At 36.6% G+C, this 26,922-nt stretch overlaps 1 protein-coding gene across 3 annotated transcripts in view; it reads left to right on the top strand.

The window, feature by feature from the left end:
• Positions 1–26,922, top strand: part of ABI3BP (ABI family member 3 binding protein) — a 260,060-nt gene that overhangs the window by 176,694 nt on the left and 56,444 nt on the right. For 2 of the 3 annotated variants that reach the window (XM_024759291.1, XM_024759293.1), the window contains exons 19-24: positions 11,287–11,361; positions 15,296–15,370; positions 21,535–21,594; positions 22,178–22,225; positions 23,047–23,127; positions 25,468–25,545. In XM_024759291.1, the coding sequence (XP_024615059.1) occupies positions 11,287–11,361; positions 15,296–15,370; positions 21,535–21,594; positions 22,178–22,225; positions 23,047–23,127; positions 25,468–25,545 (417 nt within the window). Of the gene's footprint in view, positions 1–1,308; positions 1,366–2,393; positions 2,454–3,101; positions 3,183–3,787; positions 3,848–6,017; positions 6,093–6,976; positions 7,034–7,679; positions 7,752–8,207; positions 8,256–9,010; positions 9,077–11,286; positions 11,362–15,295; positions 15,371–21,534; positions 21,595–22,177; positions 22,226–23,046; positions 23,128–25,467; positions 25,546–26,922 lie in introns of all 3 variants that reach the window. The other variant, XM_024759292.1, reaches the window with a different exon arrangement.

The following is a 26,922-nucleotide window of genomic DNA, read 5'->3' as shown; positions in this document are numbered from 1 at the left end:
GCAGTACGCGGGCCTCTCACTGTTGTGGCCTCTCCCGTTGTGGAGCACAGGCTCCGGACGCGCAGGCTCAGCGGCCATGGCTCACGGGCCCAGCCGCTCCGCGGCATGTGGGATCTTCCCAGACCGGGGCACGAACCCATGTCCCCTGCATCGGCAGGTGGACTCTCAACCACTGTGCCACCAGGGAAGCCCTGAGCTGTTTTTTGCAGGGGTTATAAACATCTCTGAGCTGAAAGAGAGAAAAGTCTGTGAAGGACAGGAATAAGGAGTTGGAAAGAGGTTGGGTCTTAAAATCATGGAGATAAACAGACAGAAAGTAAGGTGTAGAGACCAACCAGAGAGCACAGACTTCTGGAATAAGGGAGGTTCTGCTTCCAAGAGGTGATGAATAGTACTGAGTTTGGATGGGTCCATAGAAGCAGTTGAAGAAAATCCTTGAAGGTATGACTCAGAAGTTTGGGTCTGACCCTAGAAGCATCAGTGATCTCTTCTGCAACTGTCTCTCCCTCCTATCTAGGGTACGGAATTTATGTGATTAGAGCAGAGAGCTGCTCTACTGGGCACCACACACTATATGTTCTTTATCCTGATTTGCTGAGTGCCTTTGCCTCAAACAAGGTCTCAGCCTATTTCTAAATATGAGCTCTCAACAAGATCTACAAGATTCACTTTATTTAATTCTTTTCTATGCCTCCTTTCAAACACAAAAGCTATTTATTGTATCCATGCTTATTTAGACATGCTATTTTCTTTCTTCCAGTTTTATTGAGATATAATTGGCATACAGCACTGTATAAGTTTAAGGTGTACAGAATAATGATTTGACTTACATACATCGTGAAATGATGACCACAATAAATTTACTTAGTTTAATCCATCATCTCATATAGCTACAAAATTAAAGAAATAGAAAAAAAGATATTTTTCTTCCTTGTGATGAACACTTGGACATGCTGTTTTCTTAAAGCTTCCACAGAAAAGCCAACTGCCATAACAGTTACATAAGTATATATTTGGTAAAATGTTTAAAGTTTCCTAGGTCAGTCTTCTACAATGATTGGAATTAGGTACTTAGACACCTAGGAGAATATCATGTTGACTTTATTGAGATATTTATCAGTTTGTGTAGGCTGTGACTATCTCATAAAGAAAGTTTACCTGGCTTTAGGTGACCAAATCTTTAAATATCAAGTATGCAATTTCAGAAAAATAATTTCAAATTGTAATATACCTATTGAAGCACTATTATACTGGTAAGATTTAATTTGCTGACTTTTCACATGTGTTTATTTCCTTGCTTTTGACTAGTTCCTACTGCAGATCTTGAACCTGGTACTTTTAGAACTGAAGCTCCAGAAATCGTGGGTAATGAGAATGCGTGTCCTTCAAATAGTGCTTTTCCTGCTCATTGTCATACCATTGTAGCCACAGGTTCTCCTGCATCTTAAAACCATTTCTATACCCTCTGTTGTCATTCCATTACAGTCTTTACCTTGCAATTTTGCTACGTTCTATGTCAGGTTATCTGTCGAATTTAAGAGAACTGTGTGTATACTAATTTCAGGATGTCAAACTGCCATGTAACCACTCAATGCTGTGTCATGTGATCACGTGCATTTGCTTAAACAGCATTGGCTATTTTAAGCTTCCTTTCAAACGTGAATTTCCATCTATCCCTTATTTTCATCACTCGCTTTTTCCTCATCAATTGTGGAAATACCATGTTTTTTTGATTGCATTACTTTTTATTGAATTAGTATCTATGTGATTATATTGGTAGATCGCTTGTTTCAAGGAATGATGTTTTTAGTTAATGGTCAAATTTTTGAATGTGCCTGAGTCTTGAAAGTTTAAATGATGGGCTTTTGTGATAGAGTAGGCTGACTCTTTCTCCTTCTCTAACAGGGTTTGACGGAGTTTCTTTTATTGAATCAAGGACCACTTTGAAATTTTGATGAACACACTCCATTTGTTACATTGATCCTTATACTTTCAAACATAGGAGCTCGTTATTGTACCCATGATTATTGAAATAGTAGACATTTATGTCAACTTGTATAGAAGTACAAATAGACTGAGAAATGCTTTTTCCAGTAGTTAGAAAAGTATATATTATATAAATGTGTAAAACGCTTGTCCAGCAGAGTCTTTCATACCAGAATCAGATAATCAAACATGTAGAATTTCTTGTTGACCACAGTGATATTGAGCAAAGTGCAATGGTGTACCTATTTTATGAGATTAATTGATATTCACCACAATCTGGTCAACTTTGCAAAGAACAAGTGTGTGTCTCTTTTCTCTCAGTCCTGAAGCTTAACAACTGGCTTCTGAAATTAGTCTCCAAGTGAATTTTTAAAATCTCTTTGGTTTATTTTATTATTTTTGGCCAGTTCTTCCTACAGTCCTTGAACATGTCACTCCTAGAACCAAGGCTCCAGAAACAACGTTAGGTAATGATATTCTGTGTTCCCCAACAGTTTTTTCCTGCTCATTGTCAATCCATTCTATCATCATCATCATCGTAATAACATTATCACCAGCTTCATAAGACTATCTTGTCATCCTCTGCTGTCCTTCAACTTTATTTTTCTTCTTAATAAGAGTATGGAAGACTCTAAAAAGAAGTTACCTGTTGTTTTTGAAAGCTATGTGTGGACTTAGATCAAAATGTCTGTCTACCATGTAATCTTAATTGAATTTGTATCATGTACTTTTGTCTAAACAGTGCCCACATTTAAAGCTTAGTTTCAGACATGGGAATGTCTATGTCTTCTCTAGACCAATTAAATCATAACAATTTGTATGGTTCCATGGATGGGGGGCATATTTAATTTCTTAGTGTGAACTTACTATGGTTTGATGATAGTCCTTACCTTTTATAGACATTTACAAGACTCTTCATTTCTTGACTTAATTTTATGTGCGAGTTTTACCTCCGAAGAATCTTCAGTGATAAAAGAATTAACAAAATAGGCAAACATATTTGCATCTTTAAAATATATGTCTTAAATTTCAAGGAAATATAACATATTTAGAAAATGTGGAACCTTATTTCCAAAACCACCTTCACTAGAGTAATCCAACGTTTCTTTCTTCAGCTCCTAAAACATCACGAGTTCATCGTCCACGTCCCAGACCTAAAACCACATCAAGCCCTGAAGCACCTCAGACCAAACTGGGTAAATGTGTTATTTCATGGTTTGAGGGGTAAGCCCTAGCAGCCTGTCCCAGTGGAGTCCCAAAGCAGTGCCTCCAATGGGAAGTAACAGCCTTCATGTTCCCTAAGAGTCAAGGCATTGAGGTGTGGTTAACAGCTGCTTCTTGGGTGAAGTTCTTGGTCTCTCTTATTTATAGCAAGCTTGGCATAGTCACTCATGGTTATTTATTGCTATATCTACATTTAAACACGTTATCAACTTATTATAGCTGTGAATACATAAACATAGGTTTTTTTTTCAGCTTCCAAGAAATGTAACAAGTTACTTTCACATATTTTTTTGTGTATATTGCCTAAACAGATTTTCCAAAGCTAGCTTCCATATGAGAATCAGAAAATCAAATACCTAGGAAAGGCTCATGTTGACCATACTAAGATTCATAGCAGAGTTCAAAGGTTGTGCCTATCTTCTGCAATGAATTATTCCTAGCTACAGGGACTGTTTGCTTTCTATGAATGCAAAACTTAAAAAAAAATTGTCATTTGAAATTAATGTTTTGAAAGAAAAATTAAGACTTTCTATGTGTGTTTAAACTTTCTTGTGTTCATGTTCTTGCTTTTGGTTAGTTCCTGCTACTAGCTTTGAACCTGTTATTCATAGTTCTGAAGCTCCAGAAACAACATTAGGTAATGATTTTTGTGACCTCATTAAATGCTTTTACACTCATTAAAAACCCACTCCATCACTGTCATGGCCAGAGTTTCTCCCGCTTCCTTCGAGTGCTATTGTAATTCTGTTTCATGCTTCATCTTTTACGTAGTCAGGATTCTTAATTAAGGAGCTGCCTATTGCTTTTAACAGTTGTCCCTGGATCCAGCTGAGGAAATCTATCTTCCATGAAAACCCCTTTAACATTTCATTATATGATTCAGTGAAAAGTCTGAAGTCCAAATTGTTTGCCTTCTATTTGGTATTTAGATCTATAAAATGATAATAATTAAGTACCATGAAATTTCTCCGAGCAACTTACTTTCTGTAAGATTTTTGTGATATCCTCATTAATCTCTTCCTATTTTAAGGAATGAGGTTTCCATGTTATATTAAATTACCCAAAACAAGTTGCTTCCTGGAAGTGTCAATTCTAGTGAATCTAAGTTACAGCTCCCCCGTCACTGATGAACTTGACTATTCCTTATTCTCCACAACAGTTTAACATTGGTTCTTAACCTTTACTAAGTAGGAATCTCTCTGAGTATCTAATTATACACATTAATACCTATATCTTTAAATTAACAAATTTTGGTCTCTAAAAGACCCTCAGTGATAAGGAACAAATTAGATTGGTAAAGTAAAAATTTTTCAAACTCAGCCAATAAACTCAAGAAAATCTGATATTTTACAAAACATTGGTACAGGTACAATGCTGTTGATGGTTTCTAGACCTACAAATACAATAGCAACTCAATATTTTCTTCCTTTAGTTTCAAATCATAGGGTAAGAAATCCTTCTCCTAAACACTAAATTTCCCAAAGCTTCACAGTTTAAAAATCAAGAAAATCTATGGTTTTCTGTTTAAGGAGTCCTTCCAGCCTATTGCAGTTGGGCCCCAAGAGTGACAGTGATGTGGCTTGGTAACTTGCATTTCCCACCTCTGTGCCCTCTAACAGAGAAGGTAGAATCTCTACAATTTCATGTGGACAAGAAGGTTCATGGTTGGAGATTTATATGGTAGCCAAATGCATAAGGATTCTCTCTGACAAAAGATGCATCTTATTCAATTCTCTTAGCATTCTATTCCATTCATTTCTTTTTAAAATAGCACTGCTTCTTTGTCTTAGGTAAACAACCATTTCCTTGCCCTCTGTGGTCCCAGCACCACTTTAGCAGTTGAGTAGGGTAGGGTGTAGAGCAGAGGAAGAGATCAAAAGTAAGGGCATGTTTTACCTCTTGAATAAAATACAATATAATTGTGAAGAAAACCTGTTCTTGGGTTTTTCTTAGATAGAAGATAATTTGCTTATACAAAAGCAGCTTGTTTGGTAAAAAATTTAGAAAGAAAATATTTAAAGGAGTCAAGGATCTATGTGGGCTGATAGAGAATAGTTGAGCTTTGAAATTAAGTAGGATTTGAATTAGTGGTTGGAATGGTGGGAACAGCAAAATAAAAAAGTTTTGACACCTATTGAGGGTACCCAAGGGGGTGGTCAAACTGGAACATAGAATAAAACACTCCTAGATGATACTGAACATTTTGTTAATGATACTGTCATGAAACCAGCTGTTGGAAATACTTAGAAAGCCCTTGTGGGAAAATAGATTCAGATACAGTAGTCATTGAGAACCTCAGTTTTTCAAATAGGCTCTTCCTTTTTCTAGAAGGATAGTTAAAATCAGGGGTCAGCAAATCAGCAAATTTTTTTATTTGAAGAGTTAAATAGTGAATATTGCAGACCATTCAGTCTGTCACAGCTACTCAGTTCTGCTGTTGTAGCTTGTAGGTAACCAAAGCCAAGATGTAAGTGATATGTGAATACGCCTTGAATCATCTTAGGTTGTAAGGTGTGGCTGTGTTCCAATAAAACTTTATTTGAATTTCATACCATTTTTACATGTCATAGATTATTACTCTTCCTTTAATTTTTTTTCAATCATTTAAAAATGTAAAAATCACTCTTAGCTCACAGGTCGGGAAGAGGGCTGGATTTGGGAGGACCATAATTTGCCAATCTCTGCTTTAAATAATGCATACTCTGCATTGCCTCTCCATAACCCTGTGATTCTGAAGGTCTATGTGTTGCTACCTGTGAAATAAATTATCCATAATTAGTTTGACATCTTAGACCCTCTTCTTTCAGCTCCCACTGAACTGCATACTCTTATTTTGAAACCAGTGACATCACCAAGCCTAGAAATGACACAAAGTCAACCTGGTAAATAGATTATTTAATCTATCTGGTACACCATGAGCTTCAGGGGGCATACCCCAAATGTTGTATTTCCAAATATTAAAAAATACAAAAGAATACACATTTAACAACTCTGTATATTGTACATGCTCCTTCCATGATTGCATACTGGTGTAAATGAGTAATACATTATTTCATGTTAATTATGTTATTCAACTGTATAGAAATCCTTATCTTCATTTGGGTTTGCTCTGTGTAATATTAGAGAATAATCACATATCTGATTAAGTAGTCAACAGAACCACTTAGAAGAACTGATTTTATTCTTTACCTTTATTTTTCACTAAGTTACAGGCTTGTGGTTCTCTTTAGTAATAAGCTAAACTTCTGCTCTGCTATGTGAAAAGAATGCTCATTCAATTGTGACCATTAATGAAGGAGAAAGTTCTCACTTCAGTAAAGATAACAAAATTTCACCTTACACAATATGAGCCTAAACATTATTGTCTTTCAAAATTAAAAACAAATTTTAAAGATCATGCTTTTCAATGCTATTGCAACTCTCTGACATTTATTTTGAAACACCAGATCTTATTTTTAACATAGGATTGTAATTTCTTTTCATTCCTTTTGTGTATCTCTTAATAAGCTAAATGGCGTTTTGATGCTTATGTTGATGGAACAAGGTTCTATGGTTGTTAATGATAACTTATAATACTTATAAAATTCTGAATTCGGTTATTAGAGTTTCCTTTAGGGTTAATAGTACTATTGTTATTATGGTAACGGCTGACATTGAGCACTTACAGGTACAAGGCACTTGTCTAAATACTTAGTTTGTATGAATTCATTCAATGCTCACAACAACCCATCCTTGATCAATTTTACTATTTTGTGTTTTTTGCTAGTTTCTGAAGTCCTGGAATCGGTTACATTTAGCACTGAGTCATCAAAGGAAGCTATAGGTAATAATGTTCCCCAATGGGAAGTCAGGTATATGTGCTTTTCCATCTCATTGTGGAAGTCATTTTGGGATGTCCTCATGCTTTGTGACATTTCATGGCTCCTCACGTATTGCCTGTGCTCATCCAGTGAAACTTGACAGTCAAATGTTGTATACAGCCCATTTTGCTAGTATCTGCTGTGTTGCTATGCAAGTTTCACAATTTCCTTGCTTAGTTTCCTCTCATTGTGAATGCACAATTTCATTTTTTAATACCTGATCACTTTTAATACAAATATGCACATCCTATTTTTCATTTTCATACTGTTTTTAGGATTCATCCCCATGCTTTCAAAGGACTCACTCTATGTCTTTTTCTCACTAGAATCCTTAAACAAAAATAAGGAAGTGAAATTATCTGCTTTGCTCCAGGTAGAAATCGCTGTAGACCCTGCCAGTTATCGTGTGTGTGTGTATGTGTTCCACACTGCACACTGCCTTCATTTCCTGCCTTCATTGTAGTCATCTTCATAATCTACCTAAATGTTATTTATTCTCACAAATCTATCTACTTAATTAACCTCTGTTTTAAAATTAAACAGTGTTCCATTAAAGTGGGTGCTATGGGCTGTCCACCACTAACCCGCCATTCCCTGTTTCTTCCCTAGCACCAACTGAAATAGATTATGTATATTCCACTGCCAAAGCACCACTCAGGCCAGAGGAGTCAAAGACTGAAGGTGGTAAAGGTTTTCATGCTTCTATTCTTTTATTCAAAAAATTTTTAGTTAGTATCACATTTCATGGAATTTGAAAGTTCAAGCTGGGGTACTTGATCTACAGTGGAATAGCTTTGAAGAGCTATAGCTTCTAAAATTCTTGAATTCTTAAAATTAAAATGATAAGTGACTCTCTGAATACAAAAATTTCAGTTTCTCTGTGGTATCTAAATATTGAGGCATAATAAATTTGACAGTTAATGACAGTTAAAACATAAATATTAGTTGGAGGATTAGGGTTGTAGAATAGGATTTCCCTCTTGATTCTTTTTTCTTATCCTAATCCATTGTCCTATCTGTAAAAATGTGATGCAGATTCTCAAGAGAATGAGGTGTGTTGATATTCAGGAAAGAGATACTTGATTGTGGCCTAACATCTTAAGCTTTTTTAAATTGTTCTCCTTTGTTTTGATACAGTTGTGGAATCTATTACAAATGTGTCTGAACCACCTGAGATCACGCTAGGTAATGACACACCCTGGCAGTTTTTGCCCTCATTGTCGCCATCACCTGAGAACCCAGGTTCTCCCTCATTGTGAATTCATGTTGCAACATCATTCTTTGTCATGGCAGTTAATTTTCTTTCTAGGTGCTTCTACTCATAACCATTGTCCAAAAAGTGTCTTCTCCCATTCAGCTTTGTATCTAGACCTTGATCTCTCTACTTCAGTCACTGAAACTGTCAAATCTAAAGTGTCTTTTTTCCTAATGTTAAACATTCTGCCAGCTTGGTATTACGTTGAATACTTCAGATAATATTTTTTGTATGATTATCCATTTATACCTTCTGCCCTAGCAACATACTTTCCATTAACACTCATTTCATCACATTCATTTACATGTTTGAATTTTTTCTTCATTAGTTAAACAAAATTCAATGCTGCTGAATGGCTTATGCCTTAACATTTTAAATTTATTTTTCTCCTTATGGTTCCTCCTGAACCTATCTCTCTAGCACTGTTGGGGATGTACTAGTGTGGAGTGAGGATTTAGAAAGTAAGGCTATTGCTTACCTTGAAAGTATTTTGTAACCTGGCATCTCTAAGCAGCTTTTAAACTAAATGCATTATGAAGAAGTAGGAGTGCTATTTTGCTGTAGACTTGCAATTTGCTTTCTTTTTTTTCTTTAAAATCCACTTGTTACCATCTGTTCTGTCATCTGTACTCAAGGTGTGTGAAGTGCTATAGTAACCCTGGGTACTTTCCTTCAATTACCGTAGAAACATCACCTCTGCCTTCCCAAACTGTAATCCCACCCAGCCCAGATGAGCCTCAGACTGAACCGGGTAAATACGTTATTTTGTGTTTCATGTAGAAGGTGAGTGTTTGCAGAACTTACAAGAATGGAAAGACAATATATATGGGCACTATTACTAGTTATCAAAAGCCCTAACTTAATCACTGCTCGCAGTATTTGACCCTACCTTTCTGATGCCCCACTCTTCCTTCTATCCATAATCTGTAGCCAGTCATATGGCAGTGTTGTGAACATTATTTAGGATATAACTGAAAAACACCTCTCAGCTACTCTGCAAGTCTTTCATATAGAAGATAGTAATGTTTCTGGGGAAGAACATTTATATTCTTTTTAAAATATAAATATCGCAATTTTAAATACTTTATCATCTTGACTAGTTTTACAAGGTCTGTGGTCATATAAAAACTATTTTAAGATAGTTAATTTGTTTAAGGATAACCAAAACCTCCAGAAATACTGGAGCATTCCACAAAAAGGGGTACAATTGGTCGGTCATCTTCTCATTATTCAGGTCCCTTACTACTTTCTACTGCTCCTTCCTGTGCCAGTTTGGCCATTTCACTGCATACAAATAAGAGAAACTGAAGTCAAACTGGTTACTTGGCAAGTCGTAAGGGTTTACTTGATGGTGGAATTTGAAATATGGGAAAACAAATCATCAATGCGGATAACTAAATATTCTTCTTACAAGGGAAAATTTTCTCAATATCTGCAGGCTCTCTTGGAATGTCAGTTTATCAAAAAGAAGCCCAAACTTGTATTTTGATGACCATTAAACTATTTTATATGGCTCTATTTCCAAAGGAGATATGGATATTAATTTTATTCATTGTCCTCTAAAATGTCCTGTTAAATCCTGTTAATATCCTTTGCCTCTTAAACTCTACAGTTTAATTTTTACCAAAATTCCACACTGACTGCATTAACTGGATCTGTGTCAATTATCTCTAACTTTTCTAAAGTTTTGTTAAATAGCTTTAATCATTAATATGATTGAAATATTTAATCGTAGATACTATCAGTGATACTAATCTCATTCTGAATCATTTTTTATAGAATTGCCTCATGACATGCCTTTACCTGCAAGATGGTCTCTTATACCCTGGGGAAGCAAATAGCCTATCAGTACGAACTTCGGCAAGCAAAGCAGTTCAGAGTCAGAATATCACAAGACTAAGAACACCATAGAAATATAGAATTTTAGGGTTGGAAGGGCTCCTAAAAATCCTGTTACTGTTGATGAAGAACCCAATGTTGTAGACCGAGTGATCCGCAAAGCGAACTCTAAATCTCCCAGCTCCAGGCTCCTAAACCAGTGTAATCTCCAACATATCTTGTTCATCTCTCCACAGGCAAGAAGATTCCACTGAAACGATTGCATGCCTTGTATATTTTGACTAACTATCAGGAAGAAGTCCCTACAGACTCAGCTTCTTCTTTTATCTAATAACTCTTATTTTCAGCAAGCTTTTCTTAAGGTGCCTGAAACTCTGTGACCTTGAAAACCATTTTGTTTCTTCTTATCTCTCTTTATCCCAAACACACTGAACCCAACCAAACAAGGTATTTCCACAAGCTGCGATCTTTCATTTGATAATTCTTTTCCTCCAGCAGGATAAACTTTTAATTTTCTTGGTGAAGAAATAATTGATTTTTTACACTAGAACTTCTTTGGGAATTGCTCAGCAGAAGAATAACTTTCTTCAATAATGTATCCTTTCAATTTCTGCTCAATTTTTCTTCTTCAATATGACCAATAAAAATTGTGTTTTGTTTAACAAGATTAATTTTTTTCCATTAGCACTTACTATTAAGATACATTCATTTTCTAGGTATATTTGGAATGTAATGTGCTTTTTATTTAGAAGAAATTGTATCTCTTTGCACTTAAAATATTATACTGGGTTATTCTGATAAAACGATGTGAACTTATAATGATGAATTATTTTATTATGAAATTTATTTTTAACCTGTTTAATAGGTATTTGAAGTGGATATTTCTAAAATTCCAACAGTTTCATTTGCCAGCAGAACATCTTGGATATCTTTAATGTGCTGCCTTTTTTTTTCCATTATAATAAGAAAATTACCTTCTTATACTTTGTGGCTCTTTGGGAACTTTAATTGCTGTGTATTTAGGTCTTCAATTACTCAACAAACATCTCTGAGATCCTAGAGGTTTAGGTACTGTGACTCTTGAAGACCTCAAGAGCTCCGAACCTATATCCTTTCTTTTAGTGCCCAAGCAGACACCGCGAGCTCCTCCCAAACCAAAAATATCTCCACGTCTAAGAATCCCACCAACACAGCCAGGTAAATACTTATTTTATATTCTGGCCTGAAAAGTTTGATGTTAGTGGAGTTACTCTGTTGAATTATAGCAAGTTAGGTTTTTAACCCTTATAAAATAAGACTTCCTTTGAAACCTAATAAATATTTACATTTATTTTTAGACTTTATCAAAAAGTATATGATTGGAGTAGCTTATTCCAGAAGCTTCACTTTTGTTATATTATTTGAGAGGGGGATGGAGGAGAATGGAATTTCTTAAAAGAGTAGCCTGCCTGCTCCCTTCACTTCTCGCAGCTTGAGAAAACCTTCCATGGTCCTTGAATGTCCTCCCCCTGCCAATCACCTAATTTTTTTTTTCTTTCAGTCAATTTTATTTAACATTAGGTCATGAAGATTTTTAATATATATCCTCTCCTGTAAAATAATAACATAATATTGCTTTGGTTGTTTTGCTAGGAATTTTGGGAAGGACCTAAACAAGAGTCATTATAAACTATTTTTTATTCTGTTCAAGAAGCTCTTACTTGAATGATTGAATGATTAACTCTAACCCTAACTTCTCAACCAAGATCTTGTCCAGTTCCTCTGACTGTTTTGGCAGATCTCCATTTCAGGCTACCATAAAATTGACATGCCTCAAAGAAAGTTCATCTTTCCCTCCTTTCAGTTTCTCATTTATATCTGTTGCAGATCCTGAGCATTTTACATCGATTTTTATCCTCTTCCTCATCTGGCCTCTGCAGTCCATCAGTTTTTCCAGACATCTCTAACATTGGTCCCTACTCCAAGCATATACCCAGTCATGCCTAGTCTATTGTCATGAATCAACTGATCTCCTGTCTCTCTTCTCTCCTAATTTAAAATTGTACCACCCTTGGTGCTTAAGTGGCTGATTAATTCATTTCATCAGTTAGTCACTTAACAACTACTTATTGCATGCTGACCTCACACCAGACAATGTGCTAGACACTGGGAATGTGAAACAAAATTTCATCCTTCTGTAGTCAAGGAAGTTATAGTCTAGGCCAGTCCCCTAAATCTAACTTTATTTTTTATACATGGCCCACTTCCAAAAAGCATATGTAGTGCACCAACCCAATTTACTAGGAAAGGAACCCTAACTATGACCAGTGGTCTGGGGAAAGGAAAATGTTAGCAGCATCAAAATTATGCTTGATCTAGGTAGTAGCTCTGAATTACCAACACAAATTCTTTAATCATATCTCAGTATCCCTACTGAAAGAAAAAAACTGTAGATGTGGGGATGGTCTTTAATATCTGAGAGGTATTAACACTTCCTTTAATATTTCTGAGAGAAATTTTACCTATTACTTTTTCTTTGAAGGAAAACTCCTTAAAAAACAGTTCCATTTACTACATCTAGCTAATGATTTTAAATCTGCTTTAATGTATTTTAAAATGTGTTTTTATTTAATTACTAAAACTTTGCTTAAAAATAGTATGGGTGTGATATGTAAGTAGATGAAGGTACCAAAGCAACAATCATCTGAAAGAATAAGAAATTTAAAATAATAACAAGAAATAAATTTGAACTATTAATATATAAGAAATACTGGGAAAAATAATTGATGATTAGTGAATAAGTAATGAATAATAGAATAAGAATAAAAAACAAAGCAAGTATATTAAATTTGTGGATAGGAAACTAAAATCTAACTTTAAGAAATCAGCAGATAAAATCACGAGAAGAAGCTCTCAATCTTTTATGTGAATGTAAAGCATAGAACAAATGAGGCAGAAAAAGGAGAAATGGAAAGAAATAAGAAAGCATAAAACAATGAATGATGGAAAATAAGAGAAAAGATGAGAAACAAGAAGTGCTGGAAGTTAAGACATTGAGGATATAAAGTCCTCATTAGTAACATTTTAAAAAGTAAAGGAGATATGAACTAAGAAGGAAGACTTATTCATAATTTTATCTTTTTGAGCCGTACTCTGCACTTATAAAAATACAATACAGTAAATCAGGAGCTTACTCTAATTTCCCATTATGACACTGTATTCTAAGTTTCAACTTTGTTTGATTTTGATTTAGACCTTTAGCTAACCTTCAGAATGGATAGATGCATACGCTCAGTGGTTCACTCTCACTCTGAAACCCTGGAGTGACTGCAGACTATAACAAGAGAGCATCCTGATTCTGTCCCAACTGAGCAAACTCCCAGCCCATCAGCATCTCCCCTAGAAAGTAGCTACAATCCAAACACTTCTGGCTTTGTCAGGGCAACCTAGTGTAAGGGGACTATTTGGAAAATTGATCATGAAAAAATGCACTCTACTTATTCCTCTTAAAAGTGGGTGAAATTAGGATCTCTCTTACCCAGGAAAATATGAGCTTTACTTAATAGATCCCAGCAATACCCTAGGTTTGTATAGTCTTTCAAGGATATTTGTGTATGTATACATATGTATCACTCAGCAGTTCAAAAACAAGTATTTAAACCCTAGTAGTGCTCCCTCCTTACCCCTGGCTAGCTGTTGTGAATTTCAAAAGGCCATTTGAATGGGAGAATGTTCTGTTCGTACGTACAATGTCAATATCAAATGCAAATTATTATGTTGGGCTCTAAGGGCATCATCTAACAATAGTGCACAACTTAAAGAGCAATGCAGTGTGTTCATCTACCACTATTCTCAGAATGAAATTCTGTAATTGGGCATGCCACCTCATTTATACTTAAACTATGTTGATAAATGAGATAGCAAAAGTTAAATTTACTATATTTGGCATTTGAGGGGATAGTGGGATCAAAAATTTGGAAGAAACCATCAAGAATATTTCATCATGAAAATACAGGTTTGATTTTTAGATGCCTATGTTCATAAGTGATAATGAACAGTCCTGTTAATGATTTTATATCTAGAAATCTTATAACCATCAAAATTGCTCCTAATTCTTGAGGGGGCAAACAATGTGAAAAGCAAAATATACTCAGATCCTTCAATGTCAAATTTGTAAAGATTCTCCAGAAGTAGAAACAGATACTTATAGGGGTTTAGCTTTCACATCATTTTGACATTTCACACTTAATTCTCACAATCACCCTTTCAGTTAGGACCGGTTTGTTAATTCCACCTAAAAAAATGAGGAACAAGTTAAAATGTGACCTGCAGAGCTGGGATATAGCGAGCCCAAGTGTTGGGACCTAGCAGTCATGTCTGGACCTCAGTGTTCAGGTCTTGTCTCTGGTGCTTAATGATCACGTGACCCCAGGCAAATAGCTTTAAAGTGAAGCTGATAATTCCTTCCTCTCAGCAGTACGGTGAGAATCAAAGGGCATAATCCTTATGAAAGTACTTTTGAAATTGTAAAATGAGCTATAAATAAAGTAGACCTTTTTTTTTTTCCTGGTATCTATTACATTTACACCTTGTTACTCCAAAGGAACAGCTGTGGAAAGACAATTTTGGTTTGTGAACATGTCATTTAAAGGTTTATTTAGAGCCTAACAATTGCCGGGGATATAGAATGCGAGCCCACCATTCCATTCCGTTGCCCACTTCTCTTTCTGCTGTTCTGAGCTGACTTTAAGCTGCTCTTTTCCATACTTCATGGGCTCCCATTCTGACTTCACTGAATTCGTCTTCACAGAAAGACATGGGGATGCGTTTAAGAAGTCAAGCAAACATCCACAAAAGAAGAGCACTCTTGCATTAATTAAATTGCTAACTCTTCTGAAATGATGTTTTAAAAAAATTATTCATCCTGTTCTTATGCTTAGTCAAATTTTGCTGTTTCTCAGATTTCATTTTTCTTAAAGTATCTGGAATTCTAACTGATCTATTTTTAGAGCTTAAGGTTTATTTTTCCATCTAAATCCCATTTCAATACTTTTTAAAAATCAGTAATCAGTCTTATACTTTGTCATATGTGTTAAGCAAGACTGGGAGATGCTAAAACCAAATGACTCATGATCCGAGCTCTCTCTTTCAGCTCCTAAGGTGTTCCAGCATGTTACTCCGAAGCCAAAGACATCACCAAGTCCAGAAATGTCCTATACTCAGCCTGGTAAATGCTTTATTTCATGTTTAAGCCAAATGCATTCTACAGTCACACTCTGCTACAATGAAACATGAGGACTGATAGATGTGAGGTCCATGTTTCACTTCTGTTCATGTACCACGTTGATCATGTGTGATATAGTTATCTATATCACTTAGTTATCTAAGTGCTCATATGGTAAGCCATTGATATAATCCAAAGGCAGAGAATTATGCCAAAAGTAGAATGCTTCTTCTAGAATTAAAATTCTCTTATTTTTTGACTTCCAAAAAATAACCTACCAATGTTAACTGTGCTGTGCTCACGTTTCACCAAGATAAAATAAAGAATTGGGGATTTTCCCACAAAAGTGATAAAATGATGTTTTACAAATGGAGGAAATGATGTTTAACCATTTTCTTGGGTTCAAACATTTTACACTATCCAGTATTGAGGGTCTTTTTTTTTTCCTTTTAAATTCTATTTTACCCATTCGTGGAGCAGTTGCTTGAGTCAAGAAATTTGTTTCACACAGGAAAACTGATTTCTTTAGCTACAGATCAATTTCTTGCCTGTCATTTGAGAAGGCTTTTTGCCCCTTTATGGGGGGAATAATCTCGTGTTTGTGGGAGTAGTCAAGGTAGGGAATGCAAGGACCCAGACGTTTCTCTAGATCCTCAAGTGACCGTACAAAGCTGCTGTTAGCTTCACTAATTAGTTCACTGTTGGTTCACTAATAAGCCAAACCAAGTTTTTAACTAGAGTATCTGAGAAATACAATAAGTTCCCCCCCGCTTTTTTTTAAGGTCCAATTATTATAAATTCTTAGATGGTCCTGGAAGCATATAGAACATTCCTAGAACCAAAGGATTTCTGAGCTGTAGCTTGAAATGATGGCATTTTGGAGGCAAGTGAATTCACTTGCTATCATGTTTTCCAGGTTGTATAAGCGCAGGGTGTTACTGTCGCTGTGGAATGGCTAGCTTGTTGCAGGTGGTGATAGGCTGAAAAGAGCCTCTTTTGCCCTGAAGTCTAGACTTTAAATTAGTACTGCTAAATGCAACAGTCAATATTATAAATGCCAATAAGGAAAAAGCTGATCTTCCCACTTGCAAAAGGTCAGCTTCTTGTTTTCAACTGAGGAAAAAATATGTAACAGAAATGAAGTCATTACGGATAACAACAGTAGATATGAGTGATTATATTCACTTTTCGTTAGGGAAAGCAATACTATTGGTCCTGATATGACACAATCTCATTAAACCAATATATCTAATAGTTCAACTTTTTCTTTTTTAAATGTCTACTATTTGCCTTAATTCCATCAACACCTTCTTTTTCACAGACACTCTGATCTGTACATTTGAGCCCTGGAACGACAGCACAAACGCTCTCTCTGGAGCCTTCATTGAGCTTATTCTATTGACTCTCCAGTTCCAAATGTTCAGATTGAATTCTGTCTCTAAACCTAGTGTTGGTCCTGCCATTGTGTCCATCTGGGGTTCCCCTATTGCTCCAGGGGTGTGATGCTATGGGAAGAATCACAGGCAATCTTTGCTACTATTTAATGTTCTCCCAAGTGTTTTAACAGACTGGATTCAAACAGTCTTGGGGTTGTATCTAGGCTCAGGTTTGCATCCTAATGAGCCCACAACCTTGTTTACTGGCTCCTCAGAAAACAGGGTAAATTACATGTAAACTTAATGTGTACTTGTATCTCTATCCTTTTTATAGAGATAGATGCTCTATAAAAATGTAAAAAGTAGTACTGAAATCAGGACATAGTTATGTTTTAACACAATGTTTATCTCAAAATTTATACTGAGAGATACCAGAAGTGACAAAACTGAATTTTTAGACCGGTACCAAATAAGTCAGTCTCGGATTATCTATACAGCTCTTTCATTCTATAGATTCCTAGGTATAACACACGTTTCATCCAGTTAGGCCTTTAGAAAATATCTTTCAGTCACTCAGTTGAATTATCTACAACACTTAATGAGGAATCTAGACAAACTGAGCCCACACATCATGTCCAGAACCAAAACAGAACTGGCTTTTCTTTTGATCTGCCTTGGAGGAATGCTTTTGAATTCAGAGCAAAGGACCTGCCCTGATGCCTGGCTCAACAGAGCTGTGCCTTCTTTGTAGATTTGTTTCTGTACCAAGGGCTGTCTTGGCTTTGTTGGAACGTCTGTCACCACAGAAGTATTTGGATAGACTTCAGTCATCGGGAGCAAACCAGGGGCAAAAACGTTTAGATTTCAGTAGGCTATCCAATGCTACAAATGTTCTGTAACTGCTCTCTTGGGCAAATTCTAATTTGCAGTCACACATCAGCATTTTTGCAGTTAGGAAAGAAGAGACTAATGCTAAAATGTCTTTTGGAGATGGAATTGCTAGGATGTAGACAATGACTGAATGGTGTTATGGAGAGAAGGATGACACTGTGATTTCTAGCTTGGGCAGGTGGTAGATGATAATACCATTAACTAAGGCAGGGAACACAGAGGGAGGAGTGAAGGCTTGTGTTTGTACATGCTAGGTTTGGAGGGCCAGCAGGACTGGTGGTTGAAATGTATTTTTGGATATCTATAAACAGAGGTCGATATTTAGGATATAGATTTGGGAGTCATGTGTCTACATATAGAAGCTTCTTAAATCTTGTGAGTGAATGACATCATCCAGGAGAAAGTACAGACAGAAAATAAGAGATCAGAGATCAAAGTCGTAGGGGACACAGTTATATTTCAAGAGTGGACAGAGGAAGAGGAACCGTCAGAATTTGCTGTCAAAAGATCCAAGTAGCAGGAAAGAGGGACTCGGGAGGCAAGACAGGGAAGGGCAGCCGTCAATGACAGTGAGGTGGACAGGTGTCAGAAGAGCTGTTGGACTTGACAGTGTGGGTCCAAAAGCCTGCATCTGAAACCTGTGGGCCACTGCTTCAGAATTCAGCAATTTTCAGACTTTGGCAAGGTAAAACAGCACATAGACCGTCGATTACAAGCATATTCATAAGTCTGCAGTGGGAAGTATGAACAGTCACACTACTCAGGATGAATAAAAACTGCAAATAGCCTCAGGTCAGTTCTAGTCAGGTTTTACTGTCAAATAAGTTAAGAAAAAAAAAACACTTTCTGTCTTCAGAGCATTTTGAACTTCAGAACTACGGATGAGGCCTCATGGATCCGTGGGTGCGGGAGTGGGTGCAGGAGATCAGGAAGCCAGTCCACAGTGAATGGAGAAGATGCAGTTAAGAGATCAGGAAGCAGAGGCAGATAGAGTTTTTAGAGGAAAGGAATAAGAGCAAGAAAGGGATGGTTTGAAGGGGAAGCCATGTCAAGGAAATGGTTATTAATGTTAGGATGTTGGAGCATTTGAGCTGTTTTATAGGTGGAGAGGGAGAAACTCATGGATAAATAAATATGGACTAATGGAGAAAAATAGAAGGTAATAGAAATAATGGAAAGCAAAAGGCCCCAGAGGAGATGGGAGGGAAGGTGACCCAAGAGCACAGGTAAAGCTCTGAAAGTGGACCTTAGGGTACAAGGTTAGCATAAAGGAAGAGGGAATCTGGAGGTGAAAATGGTGTGTGGTCTATGTGTGTTACTTTTCTAAGAGACTCTCTTTGTAGCCTATTGCAGGGGTAAACCTTACTGAAGATTCCTTATTCCACCATCTCTATCAGAGAGCGACACCTTCATTCTCTCATCTACTCTGGCAAAACATTCATGCGTATTCATTTACATTTGTCCATATTGGACATTTCCACTCACAGTTGTCTCACGCTAGTTGAATTGTTCTTTGGAAACGTGCCCTTTATTCAAAAAGACACTTAATATAACTGGTAAGTTAATTGGTTATTTAATATAAATGGTAAATTGGCCTATACAAATGGGTCTAAAATATAATAATGGTAAGTAATCTTATAAAGAAGTCAAAACTGCCTTCTTAATACACTGTCATGATTTACACTGTAAGTTTCCTCCAGCATGGAAGATTTTGGTTTTAAGAATCATGCTCTTATTCAATTAAATATACGGAGGAATGCCACATTGGGAAAAAGAAAAAAACAACTTTGCATTTGTTGGAGCTGCCGTTGACCAAGAAAGAGAATGATTCATATCCCTTTCCTGTGAATATTTCTAGTTCTTTCCTTTCCACTGATTTCACCTGCTTTAGAACGTCTGGCATGGCAGTTATTAAATCATCCCTTCATGGTTAGAAAGTGCCAATTGCAGCAGCAGGGATCCACATTAGTCTAAATTCCTCAGGAAACGAAGGCAGGCAGTGAATCATGTATTTACAGTATATGGTGGATTTATTGGTAGCACATTTCTTTTTAGCTTCTCCTTTCCTTAATCCGGCTCCTCTCTGTATAGTCTAGCACTGCAACCAATGAGGATGTTTATAAACTCAGACTGCTCTGTATGGCTGTGACCTTCTCAGACGCACACCAAAATGCCTTCTCCCTCACCCTCCAGATAACAGTTAGTTTGATTTACAACTGGAAATTCCTCATATTTTACCACTTCAGTCCTTAAAAATACTACATAGCAAAGGTGAAGTGTTCACTATGGTGATGGGTTTTCTTTAACTTTGTGCACCACTGATCTTTTTGAAGTTACCTTTTTTAAAAAAAAGTCCAGATATCAAGTTCCCCTGGTGGTTACCCTTTAGCTCATAGAAGTTCTAATGGAGTCACATTTCGTTTCAGTGGACCAAATTCCACTGATTTCACTCGCACTTGCTTAGTGGCCTAGACTAAGAACAGATGTGATGTGCGCGTTAAATGTGATCCCAAAAGCCATAAAAGAGAATGAACGTCCATCTTATATAATCTGTTTCTACACTAATGATAAAGTGCCCCTTGTCCACCTCATGGTACAAAAGTTTTCTTCATCTTTCTCAGAGGCAGAGTTGTAGCCTGAATCCTAATTTTTCTCCTCCAGCATCATATAAGATGCAAGAAAGTTACACTGCATACCTAAGGGTATTTATGAATTTGGTGTGGTAGGAAAGCTTTTCAGTGAGTGAGTAGGGTTGACAAGGACCTCCTTTTAGGGAAACTGAGTTAAAGAAATACGTCATCTTGCTCCTGAAAGGAGATTTGCCATAGAAATCTGGTACTAACAACAGGCAAATCACCCTGGTATTTTCCCCAATGAGAGAAAAGGTATCAAATTCCCAGCCTACCATTTTATTTTGCCGAAGTAGAACTGGACACAGGCATTAAAAATATACTGGATATCAGGACTGAATGTGATTATTGTTTAGCGTATATTTTTCTCCTTTGTTTTCATGTTCTCATATGTCAGGAGGCCCTAATACCTATACTTAATACCTATTATACTAGAAGCCATATCACTAAGAATGACAAAAATGGCAACATTTATCTAACATTTACTATGTAACAAGCACTGTCATAAACTTTACATTCGGTATCTTCTAATGAGTGACTGATCCTTCCTGCTTTATTTTCTCCCCATAACTGTTAGTGCCTTTTAGAATAAAACTTTGTTCTTCCCTTAGATATTCAAGAGTTTTGCCTTTCTTCCTGTTTTCCTCAATTTGCAGGCCATTTCTTTCTCTTTTTCTTTTTTTTTGGTACACGGGCCTGTCACTGTTGTGGCCTCTCCCGTTGCGGAGCACAGGCTCAGCGGCCATGGCTCACGGGCCCAGCCGCTCCGCGGCATGTGGTATCTTCCCGGACCAGGGCACGAACCCGTGTCCCCTGCATCGGCAGGCGGACTCTCTACCACTGCGCCACCAGGGAGGCCCAGGCCATTTCTTTAAGATACTGTATTTTCTATTGCTGTCAGTGGAATTTTAGCAGGAATATCAAATGGCAGCTATAACCTCTTCAGACAAAAACTGACCTATTGAAGACAACTTGAGGGAGACCTACCTCCTTGTGTTTAATTACATTAGTTTTTTCTTCCTTTTTTTTCCCTCAACAGAATCTTCGAAATGACCTGTGACCAACTTTGTTTTACTGCCATTAGAACCTTTCCTACACAGTGACATTTTTCCGTTTCAGAAAGATGGTCCTCTTCTTGGCTTAGCCCTTTAGCCCTTGTGAAAACATCTTTGCTTCATTCATGCTCCCCAGGGTTTTAGGTCTATGGATTAAGTTTCACTCCAGGTATGACATTTAGAGTGCACAGTGTTTTATAATCTTTTTCTTTCAGTTCCAAGAGATGTGCTCCTTCCCCATAAACCAGACCCTGAAGTCTCTCAGAGCGAACCTGGTAAATGAATTGTTTTATTTTCCCAGTTACGAAGTGTATTTTTCAAAAAATATTCTTGAGGTAAATATATTTTGGGAATGATTGTGATGTGGAAGAAGTTCAGAGAAAATTATGGATAGAAAATGTGTATTTCTTTTGGGGAGGTTTAATCATACAATCTGCTTGACAAATTTTTCCCCATGAGAGAATAGTGTAGAATTAGTTTATTTTCCCTGAAAGTATTTTTGCTGAATAGAAAATCATGCTAAAGTTATAAGATATAATTATTACCTGAGCCAACCATTTTCACCTTCTTTCAGAATGTAAATATTGCTACATTCCAAATGTGGGTGTACTTTTAAGTTAAAAATATGGGTGCCTAATCAAATTTTCCTCATAGTGACAGTGAACGAAAACTTTAAAGTTTTAGTTGAACTAAGTTCCCTGGGTGTCACCTAAGGTATGGAATTTTCTCGTATTTATTATGATTCTAAGAGAATGTTTAAATGTTCAAACGGGTGCATTGTAGAGACACAGAAACTGGGTTTACTTCACCAGGTAGTAATTCTCATAAATATATTTCTTTGGTTTGCTTTTGGCCTAGTTCTGCAACCTGTTACCTTTAGAATTGATCTGCCAGAGACAACACTAGGTAATGGTTTTCCCATTTGACCCACTCTAATTCTTTTCCTGGCTGCCATCAAGATTGCAGGTCTTTCTCAAATGATCACATTGAAACATCATCTGTCCTCAGTCCTCTTCGTTGTTTCATTCTCATTATTTTTACTCTTTCCAAAATAGAAAGGCAGTGGTTTCAAAATAGAAGGGCAATGTTCTAAAGGTTTGCTCTGAAGACCAATTTAAGACAGCTCACTACCGAGCCCATTCTCACCTACCTCATTTGTCTCTGTGTTCAGAATGATTCCACCTTACTCACGCCCACCTAGTTAACTTTTTCTGCTGGTTTAGTGGTTCTCAGCTGTGGTGTTATAACCCACTAACATGCTGTGGAAGATGCTGGCAAGTAATTATTATTAATATTGGTCAAAATACTAAAGTTTGCCACCAGTTTATTTTTAAAAATAAACGAGCAGACGCCAGGTGCTTGCCACAGTGATGATATTCTCTCTCCTGTTGTAATCCTATGTGCTCTCTTGGATGGGAGAGCTGCAGCTGACAGACCAAGGACCATGTCTTACCCACACCTGTCTTAACCAGCTATGGTCATAGAGTATGTCAAGCACTGAATGTCATTTATTATCTATCCTGGTGGAAAAAACAGTTGAGAACCATTATTCTATGTTCCACAGTCATCTTCCTGAAGGTTCTATGCACACTTAACTTTCTTCTTCCTGACTCACTTAATGTTTTCTGTTTTTCTATTTCAAATAAAGGAATCTCATGTAATATTATTCTGGCTGGGTGCTGGCTTTTGAATCTAAAGATTGACAACCTTGGTACTTGTCTTTTCAGCTCCTTTAGAGACACGAGGCAGCCCTTTCATTCCTATGATTTCACCGAGTTCTAGTCAAGAGGAACTACAAACCACTCTGGGTAAATTTTGTTTTACTATTTCAGTCTATTGAGGACTTAACATTTTAGGAATTGCCCTTAAAGTAGCCATATGTACATTTGTGTTCATAGATTTCCAAACCACAGAGGGTCTCTTCATATCATTATAAAAAAAATACCCATTTCACTTGATTCTTTTACATTAACTGTATATTTGTCCTTCTAATATTTATGCTGATTTCTAATATAAAATGAGAATATTTTGAAACATCTTGACAAAATTCCAATTATTATTATTATTATTTTTGTGGTACACGGGCCTCTCACTGCTGTGGCCTCTCCCGTTGCGGAGCACAGGCTCCGGACACGCAGGCTCAGCGGCCATGGTTCACGGGCCCAGCCGCTCCACAGCATGTGGGATCCTCCTGGACCAGGGCACGGACCCATGTCTCCTGCACTGGCAGGCGGACTCCCAACCACTGTGCCACGAGGGAAGCCCTCCAATTATTTTTTTAAAAAAGAATCTTCCCAAAGTATATCAATGCTATATTCTTTTGTTGCTTTTTCCATATTTGGAACTGCATTTGGGAAGAAAAATTTCATCTAGTATTTGAATATCTTTTGGGGGCTAACTGCAATGCCAAGCAATAGGAATTCCAAAATAAAACTGTTTTAAAGGTTACCCTGGAGAGCTCGCCATCTAATATGAAGACAGGATTTAGCAGTAGCTGTGCTTCCTCTGTGCTACCCAGTGTTCTACATGTATTTTTAAATTTAAGGCACGTAACAACTTTGTGAGGTAGTTTCTATTACCTGCCCCATTTTACAGCTTAGAAAATTGAGGCACAGAAAGATTTAAAAATCTGGTTAAGACATATAGCTAACGTCAGAGCCAAATTGGAACCCACATACTCAGTCACCAGAGCTCCTGGAATTCACCCCCATGTTATACAATACAATAAATTCATAGAGAAATGAGCAACATGCTGAGCAAGGAAACTACCTGGGGGTATCCGGGAAGGCTTCACAGAGGAGGTGACATGTATGCCGGGTCTTCCAGTTGGAATGAGAGTTGAAGTTAAAGGTGTGAAAGGTTAAAGACAGATAGGGAAGAGACACAGGGTAGAGAATGGCAGCCAGACTAATCTGATGAGCATCCGGGTAGCCTGGAGGAACACAGATGCATGAATGAGTCAGTAGGGTTGGTTGGAATGAGCTGGCCAGGCTTTCGAAGAGTTCAGCATCAATGTCTTCACTGTGTGGGAAACCCAATTTTGCCTGACACTTGGCTGAAGATGAACTGGAAAACAAGAGTTCCCAGCTTGTGTTTGTTGGCTTCTCTGCCCTGTCCATGCTACGTCCCACATGGCTGTTTAAATCAGTGGCTTTATTTTCCTCCCTTCATCCATTTTCAGATAAAACCATCCTTTGTGTGTGTCTGCTGAAATGAAGTTACTGATCACATTTTAAAATGGAATCCTTTTCAAAGGAAAAATTTTTTAACTGAATGAGCAAATGTATCCTAATTACCAAATACTCATCTATTGTAGCCTAGGTCCTCAAAGTCAACATTACCCACGATGGCAAAGTCAAAAGTACTTATCAAGAACCAGTGCTGGATGTGCTAATTATCTAAATTCCACTCCCTGTTTGTTTTTTTTTAAAGTACCCCATTTACTGGACCAACTATTACAAGAATCTCTCTTATGAGCAGAATCCAGATTATAAAACAGGCAGAAAATAAGATGACAACATATTATTTGCACCAAGTATTTCCTTGGATCCAGTATGTAGCAAAGTGAACAGTATAATTTGCTATGTCGGTATGATGTTGTAATGATTTCAAGATAATATGGGACTGGGAGTATTGCCATACTTATTTTTATCTTGTCAGGAGTAATGCACCAGTATGTCAATAAACAAACTTTGATTTTCACATGAGATAAATAGGATATTTATTCTTCTATGGTGTAAATACACATTATTTTCTATGATCTATTTTTTTCCAGCTCACCTAAATAATTTGTGGAGCTCATGAAATAGGGAGGAAACTTGAAGGCAATAATACATAAAGACAGGAGGCATATCCAAGAATATAGCCATGTCCAGTATCATGAAACAATGATTCTGAACTAAAAGCTTTTGAAATCCTTATAATAATCATTAAAATAATAGTGCAAGAAGACAGTAAATATAATAAATGAGAGTTATTAAAATATACCATTATCTTTGACATATGGTGGTTATTGGGCATAGTTATTAATGCAATTTACCCTTTTATCACTGCACGGGATAGAAAAGAGTAGAGTTTGTTTGTTTCCTTTTTGACCCATTCATAATGATAATCATTTAAAGCCAGCCATCTTACTGCGTTTCCTCCAGCAGAAACAGACCAATCCACCCAAGAACTCTTCACAACCAAGTTTCCACGAACAACTGAATTGGCAAAGACAACTCAGGGTAATGCTATTTCCCCACCTCTGGATAGTAACTTTTCCTTCTTTTTTAAGCAGGAAGAAAATTTTCTTTTAAGAATGTAATTTATCATCACAGTGAGTTAAGTTTTTTCATTGCATAGGTACAGGACATCAGCCAAATAGGAATATTTGTATGAATACCAGTTGAATGTAGGAAAGACAATTTCTTTAGTTAGAGCTGTGCTTTTGAATATATGGTTGACTGCTTCATGCTGATGACTAAGAAAGAGAGCTCCCATTTTTTTTTCCTTGCTTGACCTTCTTTTGCCTCATTTTCCACATCTGATAAATAAGAATTTTTATTTCCTTCTCCTTCTTCTCCTTTCTCTCTCTCTCCTCCCTCTGTCCCATCTCCCAAACTTGATCAACGCGTTGGTATTGTGGCCTGAGAAAGGAAACTCGTAACAAGAAAAATCATTTTTTAATGATGAATTAATATTAAAACATCCAAGAAGCTTTATTCGGGGGTCTCCTTATATTATTTTTTCCTTCTACTTTTTGGGAAGTTAACTCACCTACACAGAGCTCTCTCTCACATCTTCATGCTCTCGGTAGTCTTTCCTTTTTATATCTTTCTGTCCTACTTGGATTGTAACCAGTTGCCGATTTCTAGTATTTTCGTGTTTTCTTTTTTTCCCCTTAATTACGCTCTTTTGCCCATGTCTACCTCTAGCATATGGGAGAAAGCCCAAAAAACAAGAGCAAATAATTTTTAAAGAGTTGTAAGGCAAATTTATTGTACTCAATTGTCAGTCATAATTGGGGAGGGAGCTTTGTGGAAGAAACAAAACAATATGAGGAAATGATAATAAAAGAAATCTAATCTTAAGGTATATATTTTATAATAAGCAGAGCAGTACTTGTTCTAAATAAACATGACTGACAATACTCTCTACTGTACAAGACAGTTCTTGTAAATTTTGTAAAACTTTTGAACTTGTTTCATTTAATTTTTATAATGGTTTAAATGTTTATTTTATTATTTACTTTATTACCTTTCTACTTATTTTTAAAATAAAGTTAATATACACAGAAGTAAGGAGCCAGTATAATGACAGCCCTCCCACACCCTCATTACTAGCTTCAGCCATTAACAGCAGGTGTTCAATCCTATTATATCCATACCGCATCCTGATTTTTATATGTTTATTTTTTAATGTTTTTGCAAACCTCTTTAATGTCTGGCTTGATAGAAGATAGCTGGATTCTCATAATCAAACACATTGACGTTTTTACAGCAAAACATATAAATACTTACAATAAGCAGGGTAAACACTTTATTCAGCTCGGGTTGTATTGCCAAATGAGAAAAAGATTTCAGCTTTTTTTTTTTTTTTTTTTTTTTTAGGGTCATGGGCCT

Source organism: Neophocaena asiaeorientalis, unplaced genomic scaffold (assembly GCF_003031525.2).
Source record: "Neophocaena asiaeorientalis asiaeorientalis breed wild unplaced genomic scaffold, Neophocaena_asiaeorientalis_V1.1 scaffold197, whole genome shotgun sequence".
NCBI classification, from domain to species: Eukaryota; Metazoa; Chordata; class Mammalia; order Artiodactyla; family Phocoenidae; genus Neophocaena; species Neophocaena asiaeorientalis.
This window is presented reverse-complemented; position numbering and strand designations above follow the sequence as displayed.